The sequence below is a fragment of the Centrocercus urophasianus genome, unplaced genomic scaffold (genome assembly GCF_019232065.1).
Source record: "Centrocercus urophasianus isolate 14NV4802_14NV808 unplaced genomic scaffold, USGS_Curo_1.0 seq_5, whole genome shotgun sequence".
NCBI lineage: Eukaryota > Metazoa > Chordata > Aves > Galliformes > Phasianidae > Centrocercus > Centrocercus urophasianus.
Window position 1 is genome coordinate 4,438,304 of NW_024885088.1, and position 22,398 is coordinate 4,460,701.

The 22,398-nt window shown below is 41.0% G+C and overlaps 1 protein-coding gene across 2 annotated transcripts in view; it reads right to left on the reverse strand.

Annotated features, from left to right (window-relative positions):
* SULT4A1 (sulfotransferase family 4A member 1) overlaps positions 1–20,415 on the reverse strand; it is a 30,891-nt gene extending 10,476 nt beyond the window's left edge. For both annotated transcript variants that reach the window (XR_006171487.1, XM_042835045.1), the window contains exons 1-4: positions 20,186–20,415; positions 3,918–4,048; positions 2,492–2,572; positions 2,256–2,382 (exon numbers count right to left, since the gene is read on the reverse strand). Coding sequence is in view for 1 of the 2 variants with exons in the window: in XM_042835045.1 (XP_042690979.1) it covers positions 2,256–2,382; positions 2,492–2,572; positions 3,918–4,048; positions 20,186–20,354 (508 nt within the window). In the remaining variant the exon portion in view is untranslated. The remainder of the gene's footprint in view (positions 1–2,255; positions 2,383–2,491; positions 2,573–3,917; positions 4,049–20,185) is intronic.
* Between the last annotated feature and the right edge of the window lie 1,983 nt (positions 20,416–22,398).

A 22,398-nucleotide genomic window follows, 5' to 3' on the forward strand; every position in this document is an offset into this window, starting at 1 on the left:
CATTCAAGTTCTAGGCTCTACTCCTTGTCCTATTGCTACAGACCACCAAGAAGAGTCTGGCCTCATCCATTTGCCCCCCACCTCCCTTTAGCTATTCATAAAAATTTATCAGATCCGCCTCTCAGTCTTCTTTTCTCCAGGCTGAACAGACCCAGGTTACTCAGCCTTGCCTCATATGGGAGATGCTCCAAGAGTTTTATCATCTTTGTGGCTCTCCACTGAGCTCCTCCTATGAGATCCCTCTCTGTTTTGAACTGGGGAGCCCAGAACTGGCACTCTAAATATGGCCACACCAGAACAGAGTAGAGGAAGTGGATCACCTGACCTGTTGGCCATGCTCTTCCTAACGTATCCCAGGATACCTTCTTGGACACAATGGCACAATGGCACTTCCTCAAAGTATCTCAGATAATCAAGGTAGAAGCTAAGCAAATACAGTGAGCAGTTCTTCACATTTTCTCAGTATTGATATTTTTATCCTTACAACAAAACAACTTCAGAAAAGCATTAAACATAATTTCTATTCTTTATAATTTTAAAGAAGCTTACACATCAGTCAAGCAAAAAACCCTTTTGCTAGCTGCTCCTAACTGCACAGGGCAAGAATCTGTTAACATTATGATAATAGAGTTTACCTGCATTTTATGTAAGAAATTCCCTTAAGCTCCAGAGGGTAGTGACAAAGAATTAGCATATTCAAAATCAATCACCCATTAGCGTAAGAGCTAGCATGTACTAAATCTGTTTCCAGATGGACAGATATAAGATAAGGGGTTAAAAAAATGGGATTGTGTCATTTGGATTTAATGCTTCTCCTTCTTGCACTACTTTGAATGCTTACTTTTTTTGCTTCTATATTGCTTCCATGAGATGAAATCACTCAAATAAGTGCCATTTTTACTGTATTACAAAACACTCACTTTGCATAATTACAGACACAGAACACGCTGCAATGTTTTACTGACTCCAGAAGGTAATGACAAATCACATAGCTGCTATAAGATAAAGATCTAAATAACTCCTGGGATATTTACATGAAAGAGAATGAAGAACCTTCCTCCCATCTTAGAAGAACCTATCTTTAATATGTCTCCAATGTAGAAGCTCCTGCTCATGGGTTGCAGACAAGATTCCCATTCTAGGGGAATGCAGAAAAAAAAGTTGAAGGTGGGTTGGGAATGGAAGGATATTTACCCTCCTGCACAAAAGAAAGTGGCAAGCCTTATAAAGCCTGTTAACTAACCTCCATTGGCAGGCTTTTACCTTTTTCCTTTCCTTTAGTATTATGCAGCTTCTTTAGCATCAAGTCCCCCAAAATAACATTTTCTGGATCTAGAGGAGATGCTTGTCTCAGAGCAGACCAAAGTGTCTTGTGACTTCTTAACATCACATTAGGGTGCATAAAGAAGATTTTATAGAGAAAGAGAATGCAGTAAAAAAAACCTGCATTGTTCTGTTTTTTGATCTTGCTAGCTACAAAGCATGGCAATCCATTGGCAAAAAGCTCAGTGACAGCTACTTAAATGAGAACAAGCCTTCACTCCCTGTAATGTTACTAAGTTCGTGCAATGGAGCTACTTAAGGTAGTGCAGCCTGAAGGGAACACAGTGGGTTGGTATGTAATGAAACAGCCTTCACTCACAGAAGTTACTGAGCAAGCAGCTGATGAGCTGTTGTAACACAAGTTACATTACAGTAGTAAATTTTCAGCCTGCAATTACCTTCTTACAGGTAACTTTTGGATGTTAGGGGGAAGTTCTATACAAGGAGAGTGGTTAGGCCCTGGAACGGGTTGCCCAGGGAGGTTGTGGATGCCCCGTCCTTGGATGTGTTTAAGGCCAGGTTGGACAGGGTCCTGGGCAACCTGATCTGAATGTGTGTGTTTGGTGGCCCTGCTAGGCAGGGGGGTTGGAACTACATGATCCTTGAGGTCCCTTCCAACCCGGGTGATTCTGTGATTCTGTGAACTTACTACTGTATTCCTACTGATGCATGAGCTCAGTCTCATGCAAACTAGAATTTACCTGAGTGAAGTCAAACACAATTGATCCCACAGGGTCAAATATTGTAAGACAGTTATTTACAAGATATGGCCACAGTTTGCACAGACAAATCTAAGCTCACGCAGCACTGTATCTCTAGTACCCTCCTTGCAGTATAAAACAAAATAAATGCATCTTTATCTACTTCATTTTTGTACTTGCAGAGATGAAAATAAATGTGTAACAACATGCGCACAGACAGTCACTCCTTACACTTGTCATTCATAAACCTTCTGCAGAACTCCTGAAATGTTCCTCTGTAGCTCATGGTCCTTAGGGAGCGGTGAAACTGGTAATAAGACACCACCAGGTCTTTGGGGTTGCGAGCCATGTATATTACCTACGACAAAGGAGGGAAATCATCTTAATGAAAGTTTGTTTTTCCCGTTTCCCTAAGCACATAAATAATTGCTGCTGGTTCAGTTAGACAAGCATGAATTAATTCTTACCTTTGAATTGCCATTATGGAGGTCTGAAGGCAAAAAACGATATGGTAGGTGGCTTTTTATGAGGCGAGGAGATGTCAGTTCCTAAAATAAAGCAAAGAAACTAAGTATTAGTTTTTGGCACATCCTGAGTTCTCCTGAACTGATGTCCTTTACTTTACTGAGCCACATGCAGAAATTCACTTCTTAAATTAATAGGGGTCTGGACTAGAAATTAGGTCAGAGAATTTCATCTGTTTTAAACCAAAAGGATGGATCTTGGAAACTACTCCAATTTGTAGGATCCTCTTAGGAAGACTAGAAGGGTTGAAGATTCTTAGCATAAAACTGACCTTGTTTTCACTGACACTCCCACTAAAATTCAGTGAAAAACATTAGAAGGGCTGAATGAACAGCTTCAAAAAACCCTATCCTTAATTTTTCAACTTCAAAATTATAATCCAAAGCTTATTTTAGCCTCAGAATTGGACCCAGACAATTCAAAGGTTTACCTGAGTACATAAACACTTTTAAAGGTATTTTTCAATAATAATTTGGAAAAAAAAAAAAATTGTCTTATGACAAGATCATCTTCCAGTAGTTAAAATCTGCATAAACTACTACTGGATTGAGTTGTTAGCAGAGTATCCACAATGCGTGATCTCAAACTAAACCTCTCACTATTGCTCCTGCTTATTTGCATTGACACATCACTGAGGTCTCACTAGACTAGGGTCACAAAGCAAAAAAGGAAAGCAATCTCTGGCCCCTGAATAATCATCCTAAAGAGGGCCAAATGCTGCAGTAGTAAGTGACTGGAACCAGCTTTGATCTATCCATACTAGCCTTAGCTAGCTCAAATCAGCAAGCACTGTAGCAGCCTTCAGATGGAGCCTGGTATTTTGCATATCTTGGAATGATTAGACCTGTATCTAAAGTAGTTAGAGCAATAACAAGATCACACTTAACATGCCATGCCACTAATCTGAGTAACTTTTAACAATGCCAAAGTCATTTCATGCAAAATACTCCAAACTCCTCTAACTCCACTACAGAGTTCATAGATCCACAGACTCTGAGTCTCTTGGGAGCTGTATGTTCAAATTCAGAGTAGAGTGTCTACAGATTCACAGATCTCTGCATTTGTAGTTCTTCTGCAAATTCAGGGAAAGGATCAGAGCAAATCAGTCTCATTTGGAGAGCTTCCACTTACATAACTCCTTTCTTCAAGAAATCTGTTGTCAATATGTTTAGGACATTGAGAAATATGTTTTAAAGCACTGGAATATAATCAAGATTAATAAACCCAACTTCAAAATAACGTAATAATACTCTGAATCATTCCAACAAACTGAACAAGGACAAGGGCACAGGATGAGATGAAGTGATAAACATGAAGCTACAAAAAGATATCCAAATGCTGAGTGAGTTTCTTTGTAATAAATTGTACCTTGATGATGTCCAGACCAGGCTGAGGGTACTCTAGGACTGGAAGTTGTTCATCTATATTCATTAGTCCAATCTCATCTGGATCAGCTCCCTGACTCACTAGATAAACCACTTCCTGTAGCAAGCCTGTGCCTGCATAAACCAAACAATGAAAGAGAACAGATTGTATTACAGTCCTTATCTAAACAGAAGCATACGAAAGCAGACCCAGACAAAGAAATAATAGCTTTTTCCTCAACAGTTTGCTCTGATCTCAGTCTACAGCTACTGCTTTAACGTAGTATGTCTGCTCTCTTATTTTAAATACGTGAAAATCTCCTACCACATCAAATATCTGAGATTTTTCTTTAGCAGTAACTTTAATATAAATGTTTCTGTATCCCAATCCTTTCAACCTGTGAATTAGAAAGCATTTTACATATACTGAGCCTTTCACTATGAATGTTAGTTAGGCAAATCCCACTATTTCAATTCTAGAAATGAAAAAAACTGAAGCAGAGAGAGGTCATCCAAGTTCACAAAATGCATTAGAGGCTGTACAGGGGAACAACCAGTGTCTTCTATATAAATGGTAGGCAATTCTACTGTTACGTAATGATTTGAAAGTCTATTTATACTTCCATTTTATAGATTGGATAAACCAATGAACACATCAATGCACAGTGAATTAGAAATAATCTTTAGAGGCCTCCATTATGTACCACTCTCCAGTCTGAAGACACTTACAAAGCAACCGAGAGATAATATAGCCTTAATGACTGTGCTTTGGAAAGTTAAAAGGTATTCTAAAGAGCATTTTGAGCAGGGAAACTATGGGAGTTGCTCCAAAAGTAATGCCTCCTATTTTGTTCTTTTAGTCCATGATACCGGAAGCATGTCATGATAGTGACATGGCTGTAGAGGTTGAACCTTCCCATCAATATTCCCTTACTTTTTTTTTTTTTTTGCTGTGTGACAGATAGCAGCAGAGGAGCAGTCTGATAAAATGATGCCCGATAAGGAAGTGCAAAGGTGTGTCACTGAAATCCTTCATGTGGAAATAATTGCACCTGTTGACATTCATCAATGCTTGCTGAACATTTATGGATACCAAACAGCAGCTGTGAGCACAACGAGGCAGTGGGTGGTGAATTTCAGCGGAGTACAGCAGCATGAAAGTCCAGCCATGTTCCAGATGGCTGTGCACTGCTGTCACACCACGAAATTAAGAGTCTCTATCAGCTTATCTGCTCAAATCAGGTAATGGTGGCAACTACATCAAAAAGCAGTGTTTTGTAGCCAAGAATTTGCTCTATCAAATAGTGTCATTGTGCTTTTTGTATCTGTCTGTTCTTTCCATGGAAATAAATAGAAGGCATTACTTTTGGAGCAATTTTTGGTAAAATTGATTTTACCTTCAGGCAGATAGATCTACAGAGCAGGAAATTCTCCAAGCAGGCAAACAAAAATTTAGAGAGATCTGATATTAAAAAGGGAAAGGCACAGGCTTTTGGTAAGACGGAAGAATAGTAAGAAGCCAAGATCAGTGAAGTAATAAGCAAGAGACCCCATGGTTTAAAAGACAAGTTGTGCAGACATGAAAAATCGTGGATGCTGCAACAGACTGACCAATTATTTAAGAATTGTAAGTGGTAAGGAAAAAAAAAAAAAGGATTTTTTTTTTTTTTTTTTTTTTTTTTTGCTATCTGAAGTACTGAATAATGCAATCATGCAAGCCTGTCTATTTCATATCCTGGGAAAGATAACCTAAAAATCCATAAATCATGCCTTTTGGTCCTATTTATGTTTTCAAAGAACTTGCAAGTTGCAGTTAACTTGTCACAGTCACCAGGTAACTCATGTTAGCCAGTATGATCATACACAGCAACACAGACACACTTTGCTCTAATTCCTACATGCTGTTCAAACAAAAGAAAAATTTGAGTATCACTATTCGGGTTTTTTCTTTTTAATTTAAATTAGCAGTAAGGAAAAAAAAAAAAAAAAGAAAGAAAGAAAAAAATTCATGTACTGTAGGTACTGTTTAGAGGGAACAGGGTCTGGATGCAATATGAAAAAATATACCTCTCCAAGAACAGATTGGAAGAACACTTCTGCGTTTCCTGACTGATTGTTGGGTGAATTAAAATGGCTTGGAAAAAAAGAAACTTTCACATTATCATCACCTTCAGAGAGGGCTGTCAGAGGCTTAATACACACTTGCCCTTGAGGCTGTTCACTCTGCATTTTTAAGTTCAAGCATGTATTTTATATATTAAAATTAGCATACACACAGTACATCAGTATCAGTCCTTGTGACTCCGAATGAGCACAACCTTGTTCTCATTAAACATTTATCCTGACAGAAGACATCCTGGTTCTCTGTAATTTATTTCTGTATTTCCAATTCTGCTTGTAAAGAAAAATGCTATCACAGCAACCCTCTTGCATGAAAGGAGAAAGACTAACTGTAAGGATAAACACCAACACCAGTGCTTTCTCAGTCTCAGTCTTTGCCTGCTCAGCTGAACCTTGACAAAATCTCTGTGGTGCCTCTGAATACAGGATGGATGCTGAGGCAGGACTGCTGAAATTTCAGGAGAGCAGCATGCTCCCTACCAGCTCTACAGCAGGTCAGTAAGAGAACCAAGAGGTGAAGTCTGGGGAGCAAAGCTTCTGGGGTCTTACCTAGCTCTCCTCAGATCTGTGGACATGAACTACGTCCATGGACGTGAATTAAGTCCATGCCAATGAAAACTTGGAAAACTTTAACTTTTGAGGGAATTCTGATTTTTTATTTTATTTGTCATCCTTGTATTATCATTCATCTCTACCACACACACACACACACACACCCCCAAAAGCCATCATGTAAAAAATGATCAACTTGATTCCCTGTGTTTAGAAAACAAACACTCAACACATTAATTTGATTAAAAACAATAACAAACAAACAAAAAAAGCTAAAAGCCTTTATAAAAAAATAAATACATTTAACTTCCTCACATCCTTACTAGGATTAAGAACAACTCAAACCTAAACTACAAATATTAACAGAGTTGGATGCCCATACAGCTTAGAAATGTTGGCTTATCCTAAAAATAGTCAAATGGCAGCCCAAATCCCAGCCCAAGCTCCTAGGGCCGGGTTTTATAGTCCCCGGGAACACAAGCTGGCTGGAAAGCCAACCAACTGGGGTACTGTACACATGCACATGATGAGCCACCCAAACCTAGACTGAGGCTTACAGAATTTATTGAAATTGTCACTGTGGAAGGTGAATGAGACTTCTGGCATAGCCTCCGATTTCCCAGCTGGATGTAAAGCATCCAGAAATCGGCCATTTGAACCAAATGAAAGACCTTCTCCTTCTGCTTCGGAATGCATGAGCATGTACATGCATGCCTCACCTGGCACTGCACAGAAAGAGTTAAAAGTCACAGACAGATTAATCTGTCAGCCTTTGGGCATAAGGCACCAGATGCAACACTGATAAGTACCCATCAATTCCACCCTTCCTTCTTGCAGCTGCTGCAAATTCACATTTCATGCCGGAGGAAGAATACTGTCCCTGCTAGCTCCAAGGTCATACTGCCAAAACAGATATCAAAGCCATTTACGTCTATCCAGCTTCAACAATGAACCCAGCCAGCACCAGGGGAACTTCAGTGCACTGTACCTGAGAAACACTCTTTCCTGATAAGCTCTTCTGTTACATTTATACAATGTCTGTGGAGAAACAGTGTCCCAGTTTATCACATAGTATCTGAAAGAGATGGGACAGGAAATGGTAGTGATAAACTACTGTCAGAATTGGTAGGTTTTTAGAGAGCCTTCTACATTATCTGTGAACCTGCACTTCTACTCTTTGTAAGAGCATCTACAAAAGAAGCCCGGGCACAGCAGTTTGAAACTGTGCTAACTGGGCTGCACTGTCCTTTGCAGTGCTGCCTAATGGTACACAGAAATAAGGACTTAGGAGTCCTTCCAAACTATTATCTTCTCTATGGGAATCCCTGCAATAAATAGGAACTCATCATTTCTACCGTTTTTCATGGTCGATGCCTCAGCAACACTAGTCAAGTTAGCTCATAGACATAATGCCTCTGCTTATCAGTAAGGCTAACTGCTCCAGCAGCAACTAGACAGCGTAGCAAGGCAGACAAAACCCTGAAACATCTCACAGTTATTTCTTTATTTCTACGGAGGGAGAAATACTCTGTAGTGCAGCTGTTCTCTGCTTCCTCTCACTGCTTTCTGGCCACTGATACATTCACATGCAGTTACTAAGTTTCACAAATGTGGTCAAAATGAATGTGGTCAAATGTGGTCTGAGATGTCTTTCGAATGTGTATCACCAGAGGCTGTAAACAGCAAGTTATGAAAATGGTATTCTATTTAGAACTAAAATGTACTTTCTGTTTGGTAAAACTAACAAAATAAATAAATGCACTGTCTCTGATACACATATATTAGAAATATTGCTACTATATATAACAGTATCCTAAAGGAATACCTTAATAAACTGGTTACAAAATAGCATTATTTTTAGTTCATGCATTAGTACTGTATTTAAAAAATGGTCTGAATCCCAATTCTGCCTTACATTAGCACAATAACTACTCAACAGAATATAGGATGAGAAGTGCAGAAAAAAACATAATGCATCTCTGTCCAGACAATGACTGTAAAGACTTCATCACTGTTGTAGTGGAAGGCAGGTAATATGGTGTGCTTCATTCTCAACACTAGCAGAAGCAGCTCCAGAGAAGGACTACTGACACCTTTTAGGAGGATGGATCCTAAAGCAACAGCAGTAAATAAAACACATCAGGCCCTGTTCTTTGGAAGGACAAGAGGGGCAGGCTGGACCCATATCCATGGAGATTCATGGGCTAGACTTGATAAAACCAGAAAAAAAAAAAATAGCTTGAGTCACACATGCTCCCTAAACAATACATCCTAACCATGCCTAGGCCAATCTGCCCCAGTAAGCACAAGACCAGGCCTCCTGTTGAGGACAGCTGGCACAAAAAGCAGTTCTCTTTCATCCCTCTCAACCAGCCACAACATCCTCACAATCAAGGGAACTGCAGCAAGGAGTAGGTACAGGCTAACAGCACTAAGAACTATGGGTCAGGTCCACAGACTGCTTTCAATCCCTAGATTTTGAACAAGATAATACTGCTTTGTCTATTTGCCTTCTGACTGATGAGTCATGATTTGAGTTTTCAAGCTTGTCCCCACATCCATGATTCCACCATAACTAGGTCTTATAGATTTTGTTACAGGTCTTTCACTGATACTAGTTGGTAGCTGATATCCAAAGGGGAGAAGTATTTTAATTGTGGACATTCTCTTTAAGCTTTAGCTATGTTGGTAAAATATTTCCATGTCTGTAGATGCTCCTCACACCTGTACTATACGTCACCACCAATGGAACAGTTTCTGTGAAGTTACCCCAGTTCACTTGAAACTGTGTCAGACAAATTAGCTTAAGGAGTTTATCTCTTAGGCATAAACTCACCTACCTAATTTTGCTGAAGACAAACTAGAATGCATTCACACATAATGCTCTGCAGGCAGTGCTTTAAGAAGTGACAGCAAGCTAAGGACACTAAAATTTTGTGCTATTGCAGATGGTTATAAAAGAGGACATCTATCTGCACCCTTAGATGAATTCACTTTTTGCTCACCAAATTAAACACGCTGCCATGGTATAAAGCAGCACAAAGAAGAAGTGTGCAGTATAACCTCTCTGAAAGGAACGTGAAAATAAAAGATAAATGAGTTAAAGCTCCATTCTTGCTTCCTGCCTTACCACACTGTAGCAGATGGAATTACACCCCTCTTTTTACCCTTTTCCAACTTACACAGGTCAAAAGTCAACCCAGTACATTCAGTTGTTACCCTCTTTCCCTGGGCTTCACTCTTTTCACTCACGATCCAGAGACACATCTCCTTTCATAGCTGCATAGGAGCACATCGGCTCATACAGGCATACCAAAGGGTAGGTTCACTATGACAGTAATTCATGGAGAAAAGAATGCTTTCAATTGGCTAACATATGCTACAGGGCAGATCCTACCTCAAACATGAGGAAATAATCTAGTAAATGGTGGCCATGTAAACTTGTAAACTGGCGGTGGCATTTCCTCAGGGTATTCCTAGATTTTTCAAATCCTACCTTTTCCCTGGATAGTCAAGAAGGTGAAGGTCCTTACCCCAATCTTACCTCAGCTGTATCCTGCTTCTTCCTCTAGTAGTTTCATTCCATATAACAAAAACATGTCCAAACTACTTAAGACATTACCCCAGCAGGAGCTCCAGTAATGCGTCCTCCACACTGGGTCTCATTTCCCTCCATTTTCACACAGGTGACAACACTGTTCCAAAGCACAGAGCAGAAGAGAACACTGCTGTAATGACAAGGCATTGTTTCTAAAATTCACCCTCAAGGACTTCATTAAGTTACAGGGAAGTGCTTAGTTTTTCTTAGAGTCACCAATTTCCTAGGACAACTATAGCACTATGTCCTGTTCTACACTGTTGGAATATGGTCCATGACTAAACGCAGAGCAGCACAGTGAGCTCTGCTGATTGAAAGAGGATCCAAAGGCAGGAGGCAATGGGCCATCCATTATAGAAACTTGTATTGAGGTTGTCCTTGTAACCTTTTGTTGTGAATCCGTTTCCTTCCCCTACAATAAGCATGTTCTGGAGGATGTCTGTCACCTCCTGAAGTGCCTTGGTCCATATTCAGAGTTGCATAGTGAACCAAAATGCAATTCCATGCCTTGGTTTCAATCTCACAGTTTCCCAGGAAAATTGTTAGACAAAACATGCCTACACATTTATCTGTGTTTGCATATATTAGGCAGTTAAATTACAAGAAGGCAGTGCACCAGTAGTATCATGTGAAAGCATTGCAGATATGAGATTTGAAAAAAAAAAAAAAAAAAAAAAAAAAAGGAAAAGAAGCTGTTTTGGAATTTCAATAAACATTTTTAATCTACGCATGACACTACATAGCCTCTTCAGTCAGCTAGCGTAACACCAAGGAGGAAGCCATTTGATATCTGACAGCATCCCCCTCAGTGCCCATCATAAAAGCTGCCCTGAGCAAAACCATTGCTTGCATGGTAGCCATGCCCCCAATCATATTTAACACACTGTTATTCCTTCTGTATGCTGAATTACAGAATTGCAGCTCTAGACAAGCTACAGTCATTTCTGTTCTATTTCTGTTATTGCTCTTCATAGAATCACAGAATTGCTCAGGTTGGAAAAGACTTAAAGATCATTGAGTCCAGAATCAGAAACGGAAATAGATCTAATTGAGAGTACAAATGGGCATCTGCCAATCTGTGTCATCATGGTTAACTCAGTGCTGCTGCAAAATCCTTGAAAAGAGCACGCTATGTCTCATAAATACTCACATTAATCATTATTAACGTGCACTTAAACTACATATGCATAAAGAAATCCAATTTCAGCAATGCCTGTAGCTGCTCTGTGCTACTCTGGCAGTAGCAGTAAACAGGCTTTTAACTGAACGGTTAACCTTAGTTTATGATTGCCTTACATCAACAAGACACTGCAAAGCAGCCAATGTACTGATAAATCTTGACTGCTGCATATACATCCAGTGTTTATCTTCTGAACGTGTCTCATCTCACTTGCTTCACACTTGTCTCATTTTGTTGGCTTGGATGAATTTATTACTCGTGCACTTGGACACAGTAAAGGGCTAATTCCACACCATTGTCTATACCCCATATGGTGACCTAATGTAATTACACATCACCCAGAACTTGCAGCCTTCCATTGGATGACAGCCTTCACATCCTGCACAATGAATGGTGCTGGGTAACAGCACATGAAATCAGCTTGCATTTTTTAAATTACAAATGTGTTTTGATATCTAGCAACAAAAATCTCTGCTTAGCTGGTTCTCCGGTGGTGTTCCTTTTCCTTCTTATCTTTTACTGTTCCAGGCCCTGCCTCCACTAGCTAAACTTCCCTTCCACCCTTTCAGTCCCCAATATGCCTCCTTTCCTGACATTCCTCAGTAGACCCCATCCTCCTCACAGTAGGTCTCATGAGAGTGCACTTTCATTTGAAATGGTATTAACACAGTGCTTCTTCTGCTGTGCTGTCTTGTCTGCATGTACACAGCCATATTTTTTCTTGCTGCTGAATGTGCAATATGTTACAGGATTAACATATGACATAAATGGTCTATTTATTCTGTAGTAGTTTGTAAAAGACTTAGATGTACAGAACCATGATTCTTTCAGCTCTTAGGCTCCATCTCTCTGGATTCCCTAAAGTACTGCAGAAAATCTGAATGGGGTAAAAGTGATGACACCTGGGTGCTTCACTAGTGTTTTGCTTGTTACCCCATCCCATCAAAAAACAAACAAACAAAAAACACAAAAAACCCCACCACCACCAAAAAAGAACACACAATAAAACATTCCAACATAGTGGCATTCTTATGTGTTCAGCTTTACTACCTAGATGCTTACTGCTAGATTATCTATAAAAATACTGATAGTAGATGACATTTTTTGTCCAAGATAGTTTTTTCTTGCTATGTGTGAATTTGGGCAGAGACTAAATTCATCCATACACCTCAAATGAAAAATGCAAATGAAAAGATTAAATGACTTCTGCAAAGTCACAGAATCTCTGGAGACGTTGTAACAAATGTCCAATATGCCAAACTCTGCATCAATTCTGATGGGACAAAACAGGAGGTAGTTTCTTCACTTCAGTATAAGGTGTTCATTTTAGAGGAATTAGTAGGAATAAAAGAAAAGTCATTAAATAAAAGTCTGAATAACAAGAAGGAAGAGTCTTGTGTGCTTAATCCAATTAAGTCCTACATTCAAGCATTTTGCTTCCTTTTATTAACATCTTCACTATGGAAGATGAATATTAACACAAAATGAGAATAACCATTTGTTAGGTTTCACTGATTTACGTAGTTTCCTAATTCTTCAGTTTTTGAGGTCATTTTCATCTAATCCACTCAACACTGATTTCACTTATGTCCAGAATACATACTTTACACAGGGTAAAATCTTTTTTCCATTTTCTTTTCCTGAGACTGCTTTCACAAAGCAAATTGGTTGAGTTTTGCACTACTTCACAGCAGGGAGGCAATTATGCTACATTTGCAGGAGACCTGCAATACCTATTAGGTAACAAGAGAATTCTTCCTCTTCTGAACCATTTGTTCCGTCTCCAGCAACACATCTTCACTGTCTTGATATATGGCTCATGAGAGAAACACTTATAGCTAGATAACCAAAACAACTTTTCCATAATGACACATTTTTCCTCTCAACCTTTATTTCCTGCTGTAGGCACTTAAGAAGCTATTCAATTCCACTCCCACTGAAATCAAGTCAAACACGTCAGTGACAAACTTTCAGTTGTCCTCAATTACTTGTTATATGAAGTTTTTATTTATCATTTCTTTGCCTAGTGACATTCAGGACTGAGTCAAAAAGCAGCTGCTATTTTGAGCTATACATACAAACAAAAGATAATCCCATTTCAGAAGAGCTTTCAATCAAAGCCCAAGAATCCAAAGGCCCTGACCCCTACAAACACTGGTGTACAAATCTAACTTTCTGCACCTGGGTGGTCCTCAATGGAGTGCATTTGAGAAGCAGAATATTTACTCTTCCAGTAGTTGAAAAGAATGAGATTTGCGTCACCAAAACCAAGAGCATGAAATCAATTTCAAATATGAACCCTATATATCAGCCTTGAACAAGACATCTCACAGGAGATATCTCTATCACCCAACACAGTTTGCTTTTCAGTTTGCACAATTTCATTCTTTTCTGTCAACTGGCATGCGAAATGAAGCACCTTCACATTGTATTAAAGAGGTACATGATACCTGAGCTTTACATATTACTCAAGATGGAGAAACTGAATAACCCCAATTTCCTGTTACTGGAAAAGAGAAGTACCAACATTCTGATTTCCAAGACATGAAATTGTTCATTCACATTCACAAAACTAACAGAGGCCAGGCATCTTTTCAAGTTCTTCCCCGTGACCTGTAAGCACATATAGTGTTGCCTCAGAAACCAGAGGGCAAAGATAAAGAATCTGAAGTGTATTCTGTTTAAAAATCTCTTGATTTTTAAGTCAATTTTGTGACTTTTTAAGGCATGCCTCCAGGCCAGTAACATTTGAATTCATTCTTTAGATGAAAACTGATAAAACTCAAGGCACCAAAATCCTGCATAGAGACTGTTCTGTAACTATAAAACCAGAATTGCATAGTCTGGCTATTCTGCAAGAGAATAAACTTGTTAAAAAAATATGTAGGCTGCTCCAAAAGTGATGCCTCCTATTTATTTCCACAGAAATTACAACAGGTACAAAGACCACAATAATACTATTTGATAGAGCAAATTCTCAGCTACAAAACAGTATTCTTCAACATAGTCACCACTATTAGCTATGCATTTTTGCCAGCAAACAAGAACCTGCATGCTGTGCTTGTCAAAATCTGCACCAGTGGAGGTGACCCATTGTTGCTGTCACCACCGCTGAAATGCACCACCCACCACCTCACTGTGCTCACATTGACTTTTCGGCCTCCATAAATGTTCAGCAAGCATTCATGAGTGCCAGTGAGTGCCATTTTTTCTGCATGGAGGAATTCAGTGACAAACCTTTGCTTTGTTGGCACTTCCATATCCATTTTGTCAGACTGCCCTCCTGCTGCCATCTGTCAAATGACAATAAAATGTAACAGAATACTGGCAGGAAGGCTCAACATTTACTGCTATACCACCATCATCTACCTCTGATATTATGGGCCAACGTAAAACAGGAGGCATTTCTTTTGGAGTAGTCCTCATATAACAACAAAATTCTTGGGAAGAATTCATTGTAAGAAGACTGGAAACCAAGGCAAATAACTAATTTAGCACAGACATTCATGTGGAGGGTCCCTGCTCCCTGAGGATCTTCAGCTACAAGGCATAAGGCCTTCTCAGCCCTGCCATTAACCAGTGTAAGAAAACTCTGCAACCCACTGCAGCTAACTCACTTCCTTGTGTCTGACAGCTCTCAGTCCATGAACTCCTATAGATAGGGCATAACTACAGAGAACCTTTCACCCTATTTCCTCCCCTTTATGTCTGCACAAATCAGGACTGACTGTCAGCACTGTTGGGCCTGCGCATGTCTGGCTAGGTGGGAAGAATCGTGTTCCTCATGTTCACGTTTGTCAGTTTGCCACATTCTGGGGTAGCAACTGGAATGGGTTTGCCAGTCAGGCAGTAAGCCAGGACTCAGCAGAAGTACAGCATACTGTGCCACAGCTGGGTGAGCTCATGGGTAGGCAGGACAGGTGCTGTGAGTCCCTGAAATAGCATGTAATCATTGCAGCTCTGCGCAGATCTGTCACATACTCACTGTCTGCTATGGTAGGTAACTGCAGATACATTAGTGAGTGAGTTTGATGAACACAAAGTATAGGATGCACCTGCAAGCATAGTTTATGTGGAACCATGTAATCCTAGTTAAGAAATAATACTCTCCGTGTTGAATAAGGGTGTTTTTGTGCAGTACAATAACACCCAACCAGCAGGACTGGTTTCTGCTTCAGGTATGTGCCTAACAATCCTGTCAATAAACTGTATCATCTGAGGACAACAAGCAGGGTGGGATTGCACAAGACAAAGATTTCCACACAAAGTATAGTCAGTTGGTACACTTTCTTTATAGTATATTAAATTGAGACATTTTTCTAATCTGTTTTTGTAACATAGTCTCACAGATAGTTAAACAGAAAGTGAAGGGGAAGAAACAAGCGACCAGAGATAAGAAATCCCTGAACAAATTTCATAGCTAGAGGAAAAGTATATGGAGACACATCCCTCCTTTTGCCTCAAGTATAATAGCTTGAGCACTGAGTCCGACAAAGACAATATTCTAGATGCTTATGAGCATAAATCTGCTAATTTTACACGGAGAATCAGACAGGGCTTACAAATGGGAAAAATGGGGCTTACATCGAACGCTCTGTATCTAGTTCACAGTCTAGAGGTTTCCTCTACTGTTGTAACTGCCAATGGATCAAAGAGCTTCCCCCCATAAATGAAAAAAAAAAAAAACATGGGATGCATAGCAACCCTAGCATGGAATGAATAACAGAGATTATGGTAATAGAGATTATGGTATGAGGAAAATAGGCTCTTGAAAAAAGTACTCAGAGCACCAATATTTGACAAGAGAAAGGGAACAGACAGTATGATAAACCTGAGTTCCTCCTGGCCAGAGATGGCAATGTCCCAGCAAGAAAAGGTGCTGCATTCAGGAACACTGGAAATAGAAGAGGTTGAGCGAGTGAGTGGTATGCATGCAGTGGGAGAGGCATGGGCAATTAGAGCAGGCAGAAAATCAGTGATGCGTGCAACACAGTTATCAACAGATACCTAGAGAAGCTACCTTCTTCTGTACATACAGATTTAATTTAAGAGAATAAAATAGTGAACTTTTGAGCCAATGAACTTTTCCTGGTTGACTTCATACAAGACTGAAGGTAAGCAAGGCTTAAGGCTTAAGTAAGGCTAAGCAAGAATTTGAAAGATAAGAACATACGCATAGGAAAGTTGTTCTTGAACTGATCTGCAAATTCACTGTTGGCACTTTATAAAACCTAAGGCTTATAGTGAGCCATCGTATGCCCTCAAGTCAGTGGGTAGTGATAGAAACACAGCTTGGCAAGGAAAATTCAAAATGCTATCTACAAAAAGACAGACCTCCAGACAGGTGAAGACCATACCCAGCGCCTGCATTCCATACCAGACAATGAGTCAGAAGAGAAAGAGTCCTCGCGAACTGACTGGATTTAAAGATTATGTCTGCCACAAGATTCCAGAAAATTATTTGGCAAAATAATCAACACTGGAGAGACAGCTTTGTTAATAATGTAAATAGTTCACTTTAACAAATTGCCAATTTTGCAAAAGGCATTAATCTCTGGGCTTTGACCCAAGAACACACAACGCACATTCCCTCAGAACAAATGCAATATTAAGGAAGCTAGCCACTGCATACCACTTAGGAGTGAAGCAAGCGGACAGATCACGTACAGTCAGAATTTGGCATCATAAGGCATGGCAAAAAAAAAACCTAAGTGAACATGGAGTCAATACTCTATTTCAGGCATGGATATTCCACTGAAATCACTGACTTTAGCCAGTAGACAGACCAACGCTCAGCCATAGGTCACTGAGGAAATACCATGAAAGAACTTGCTTCATCATTAATTTTATACTTTATTAAGTTTACAGAGAAGAATTTTAATTTTCAAGCAAGGTACGAAAACCCCACAAGATGAGAGAGTTCAAGGAAAGCTATTACAGATGTAAAGTGTACTTCCTTTGGAACACTGCATCTCATCTGAGAAGCAGTCTGTTGTGTGAGCTCCAGTTATTTAGTGCTATATAGAACGATATTACTATACACTTGCAGCTACCATAAATCTTAATGAATACTGTTCAGCTCTGCCTATACAATACTACAAAGTGGCATGAAATATAAAGCTTAACTTAAGCTTTTCACTGATTTTAAACTGTTTACCATGACAAAAAAGTTTCTCTATAATTACTGCTCTAACATGTACATATGTACATGCACACTGACATTTACATACGTCTGTATGTAAATAAGCCTCAAGGTTTTATGTACAAGTTTCTCTTAGTCCAGCTGCTACCAAAAGCTGTTACCATCGATTGGGGGCAGGTGTTAGGATTAATTAATGATACAAGGAATATCATTATTCAGGCCTCCATCAGTGACTATTACATTAAAGCAGAGTAATTTTCCATTAAGCTTATCACATTGCTCCCAGTAAGGCCACTGGAACATTCAATTTTCTGTCATTACTGGATCACCCAGCTTCTTTCTGGGTCACCCCCATCTACCGGTGTAATTATTTCCAAGCACTATTTCCATCTCTCATTTAGGGTAGACTCATCCAGTCTTCCAGATCATGCCTGCAAAATGGTACATGTGCTTCTTCATCAGTCAGATAAACCAGCATGCGGTCACAGCTACTGATGGAGCCTTTTGATTTTACACTGGAGTATTACACAGGGCTCAGTAAGAGGTAGGAATTCTGGCCTCCCACATTTAGCAGAAGGGCTTGTTAGCATATTCTTTCCACAACTTGAGCAGATGAAAAGCTGGTGGAACAATAAAGAAAATTCATTTTCATAACAAACGTTTTACATTCAACTGATTTGAAATAGGTGCATTTTTCTTTTCTTAAAATCCTGTTGTTCTGCTTTACATTTAAAGATTCCCCAAGAACGCCAAAGTATCTCACGCCAAATTCATGGGATTATTATACTTTGTGCTCAAAGTATGTTTTGTAAAACTATTTTTTGATTACAAAAATTCTCATCACCTCCAGTTAACAGAAAAGTCTTTCTCAGCGCTTCTGAGAGACAGGAGGATGGAGCTGCAGTTAAGGTAATAGAGAAGAATACGGAGTTCTGGATGTAATATCTGGCTTTGCTGTAATTTTTTTGCATGACCTTGGGTAAATCAATGAGAAATGACATCAGGACTGTCTAACTTCTAGTGATAGTCCTGTCCGTAGTCATCAGACCCTCTCACAGTTGACTCAGAAAGCCTGAATAAGGCACTGAGCTGTATGCCATGTAGGATCAGCAGACAACGCAAGCTCCAAGAGTTCCAAAAGCACTCAGGCCATTTGAAGGTGAACTTTTTCCTCCCAGAGACTGCAGACATTATGGCTGTGTTTGAGAGCCTATTTCCATGACAAGAACGCCAGACTCCTCAAGACCCACTCTAAATACTCTCCTTCCTGACAAGAAAAATATTCTGGCATCCATTTTCATTCTGAGGCCGCCCTCTATCTCCTCCCCACACCACTGTAGCTCCAGCTTGGGTATCCAGCCTTCAGTCTTTCTATCTCCTTTGCTTTGAGGCTGCCTATTAGTTACTCTCTTGTCATCCTCTAGCTCTATAAGTAAGCAGGTGCCTGTCACTGACCTCAGGGCTGCCCTGAGAAACCTGCTATATTCATAAAGTAACAGTAAATCACATCTGACTCTGCAAGCTGGCTTCCCATGGCCAATTGCATAGCCATCAGAGCTAATCTATTGCCAGGTGCTGTATCAGAGCTATTTTGTGCCTGAAAACCGAGGTTAGCTGAGGATATGTAGCAATGTGCCAAGCTGGGTGCTATACTAGCACAGGAATCCAGCTTCCAAAAACAGAAATTTTAAAAGTAAAAGAACTGTGTTCTTTCTGCACTCTGCATGCTAAATATGTCTTTAAAAGAACAGTATGTCTGTGGCTCTCTATTCCTAATCACAGCATTTCAGGGACCACCCACCAGCCCATAACTTGTCCCTGTGCTGTACTGATGGATGCCTGATGCATCCATCGAGCTTCAGACAGTTTTTAAGAGCATCGTTAGTAATGAATTACAAAAAATAAAAGTGAGGAGAAACATTTCAAACTGCTTGAGAAATGGTAATGTAGTAGATGCTGCATTTTTGCAAATGTGCATCTTTCTGAAGCGGCACACCAAGGGGAAATAGAAAAGAACCATTTTTACAATGAACAGCAAAATGATCACACCTGGTCAGTAACCTGTGATACAAGGGTATTTACAGAGCTAAAATCAGTCGCCTCCAGCAAACTTTGAATTTTTTAGGAAGAGATCGTCCTACTGCCGGGCAGTCACTCAGGAGCGGGCTTTGTAAAGAACCTGCTCGCTGCTGCTGGCGCTACCAGGTGCTTACAGATCTACCATATTGCTGCCTCTCTGCAGACAGCACCGTACCCACGTTAACTCTACTTCAGCATCTCTGCGCGTCAATGGGGAGGATAAGAAGAGAAGAAACACGACACGCGAAACAGGAAGCGCTCAGAGGAGGAACGCACACTGGTGGATCCGGCGGGGCTATGTGCGGCCAGCCGGCGCAGCCACAATGCGCTCGGGGCACATGTTGGCAGCCGCCTCCGGGAGGCGGCACGGCGGGGCTGCGGAACAGACGACAGGTACAGCTGCTCGCGACAGGAATAACGCGATCTGTCCCCGCCGGGCGGCCCTCCTCGCCTCCAGCGGCGCCTTTACCCGGCGGCGGACGCCCTTACCTCGGCCCCGGCCCCACCCGGGGGCCGCGCAGGGCGCGGCGTTCCTTCCCGGCCCTCAGCGGACGGCCCCCGCCCAGAGGGCTCCCGCTCGCCGCCCGCCCGCCCGCCTACCTGACTTGGGGTAGGTGACGATCCAGACGTCGCTGTCCCTCACCGGGAAATTAGCGATCTCCTCCATCTTCCCCCTGCAGAAGGGCGGCAGCCGCACCCCATTGTACTCGAAGTACTTGCTCTCGAACTCCCCGGGAGTGCTAGGGGTCTCGGCCTCGCTTTCCGCCATTCTCTTCCCTGCCGGCCGCGGCGGGGCGAGATGCGGCGGCCCCGGGCGCTCCGGCGGGAAGGCGGGCTGGCGGCAGCGGGCGCGGCAGCCGCGGCCCCGGCACGCCTCCACGCCCAGCGGCGCATGGGCTCCGCGTGCGGTGACGTCATGCGCGGCAGCCGCAGCGGCGCCGGTGAGGGCCGCGGGGGCGCTGCCGTCTGTCCGCCCGGCCGGGGCACGGCGGCGGCTGGCGGTAGGGCGCGGAGCGGGGACTCGCTCACAGCCCCTCGCAAGGCGAGTGAGGTCTGCCCATAGCTGCAGTAGCGGCCCTAGCGAGGCCTGTGGGCTGGCGGCTCGGGTGCTGCTGCGCAGCGTGTGTAAGGCCTCCTGATACCTAACCGGAGAGCAGAAGAGGTTCGATCTCTGCTCGGCTGTTTTTATGCTAAAGAAATCGCGAGCGCTGTAGCTTTTTGGTCTGCTATGGATAAAAGCCAGCAGTTCAGCAAGCGCCTCTGCTGGACCTCTCTTAATTCCAGAGGGGTCAGTAAGGAGTTTAGGTTTTATTTGCTTTTTATTAGCTTCTAATGGCTGCTTTATTTTGTTTAATGGTGTATGTTTAGCTAGTGATGTTAAACTGTGATGTTCTTCGAAAGCTTTAGATGTGAAGTGTCTATAATAAGCATACAGCTTTAAAAAAAAAATAAAAACAACAAAGTAGTACACAGAGATACAGTGAAATTGAAAATATTTTCAAGTACTAAGAGAGCAAGCAATAGCTAACTTCAGTTTAGCATACTGAGTTGTGACGAGCAGCCAGCCTTGTCAAGCTGTCCCTGATGTAGGAGCTTCCTCAAGGAAAACAACTGTGCTGATGGCTGAGAGCAGGAACTGATCCCAGCCTTTACACTTTCTTCCCCCATGGTGCATAAGTCAGTGCTTTGACTGTAGTTCATTTGTGCTTAACAGTAATAAAAAGCAGATGTTAAAGCTGTAGTTACAGAAGCTATGAGAAGTTCATCAAAAACTACTATAAAAAATACTTATTCATTCAATGAAAATCATTTGCAGCCTTGCACCCATTTGAAAAATATATGTATTTAGAGAGGGCGATTCACCCCAAAGTCAGTAATTGGCTTGCAAGATCTGCTGTAGAAACTGATGCTATATGTTCAATTCTCTGCCATGCCAAGTATGGTTGTCAGTCTATTTCTGCAGTGTACCAAAAGTAGAATTCTGTAGATGTCAAAAATAACTTCTCCAGTTTTTTTTTTGTTTGTTTGTTTTTTGTTTTTTTTTTTTAAATACATATTCATTAAAAGAGGATTGGAGCTATTATCCAAGGAGCTGGTTGGTATTCTGTACTCAAGATAATATTATGAACTCAAAAGTGGTTGGAATTCTGGAACTGGTGCTTCTTTTTCTCTTCCATATGATGTTTTGAGTGGTCAAATTTCTTCTTTTCGTTCCTTGCTTAAAAAAAAGTTCAAAACTGCTATTTTCTACAGAAAGCTGAGTTGTCGGATTTTCTAGCTAATCTTCAAGTCAGTATTTACTTAATAATGTTTTCTGATGATTGAAGGAATTGTCATATTGCTAATGATTTCAAAGCCCAACAAAAGAGGAAAAGACTTGGATTTTAGTCTCTGTTGCTATTTATTTAATTTTGTTTCTGGAACTTGAGCCTCAAGTGTGCACGTTTTGCTCTATATATCACATCAAAAATGCTTCATTGACAATGGAAAAACTTTTTCTGTTTTCTCCTCAACAGTATTTGTTCCAACGTATCTCAGAGTAGAATCTCTTTTGGCAGAGCAAAAAGCCAGGCAGGTATTGCCAAAATGGATACAGCAATAACTGAAGCATCTTTTTAGCAGTGGATGTTTCCAAATGAAAGAGCAATTGAATTTCAAAGTGGCTGAGAAACCAGGTGCCCTGTATTAACTGCACCTGGCAAGATCAGGTACAGTGATTCCTAATATAGGCATTTTGGACCTCCAGTGTGCTACTTGCACAGCTGATGTATGCATGTGGATTTATATGTGGATTTATACATGCTGGAATTACT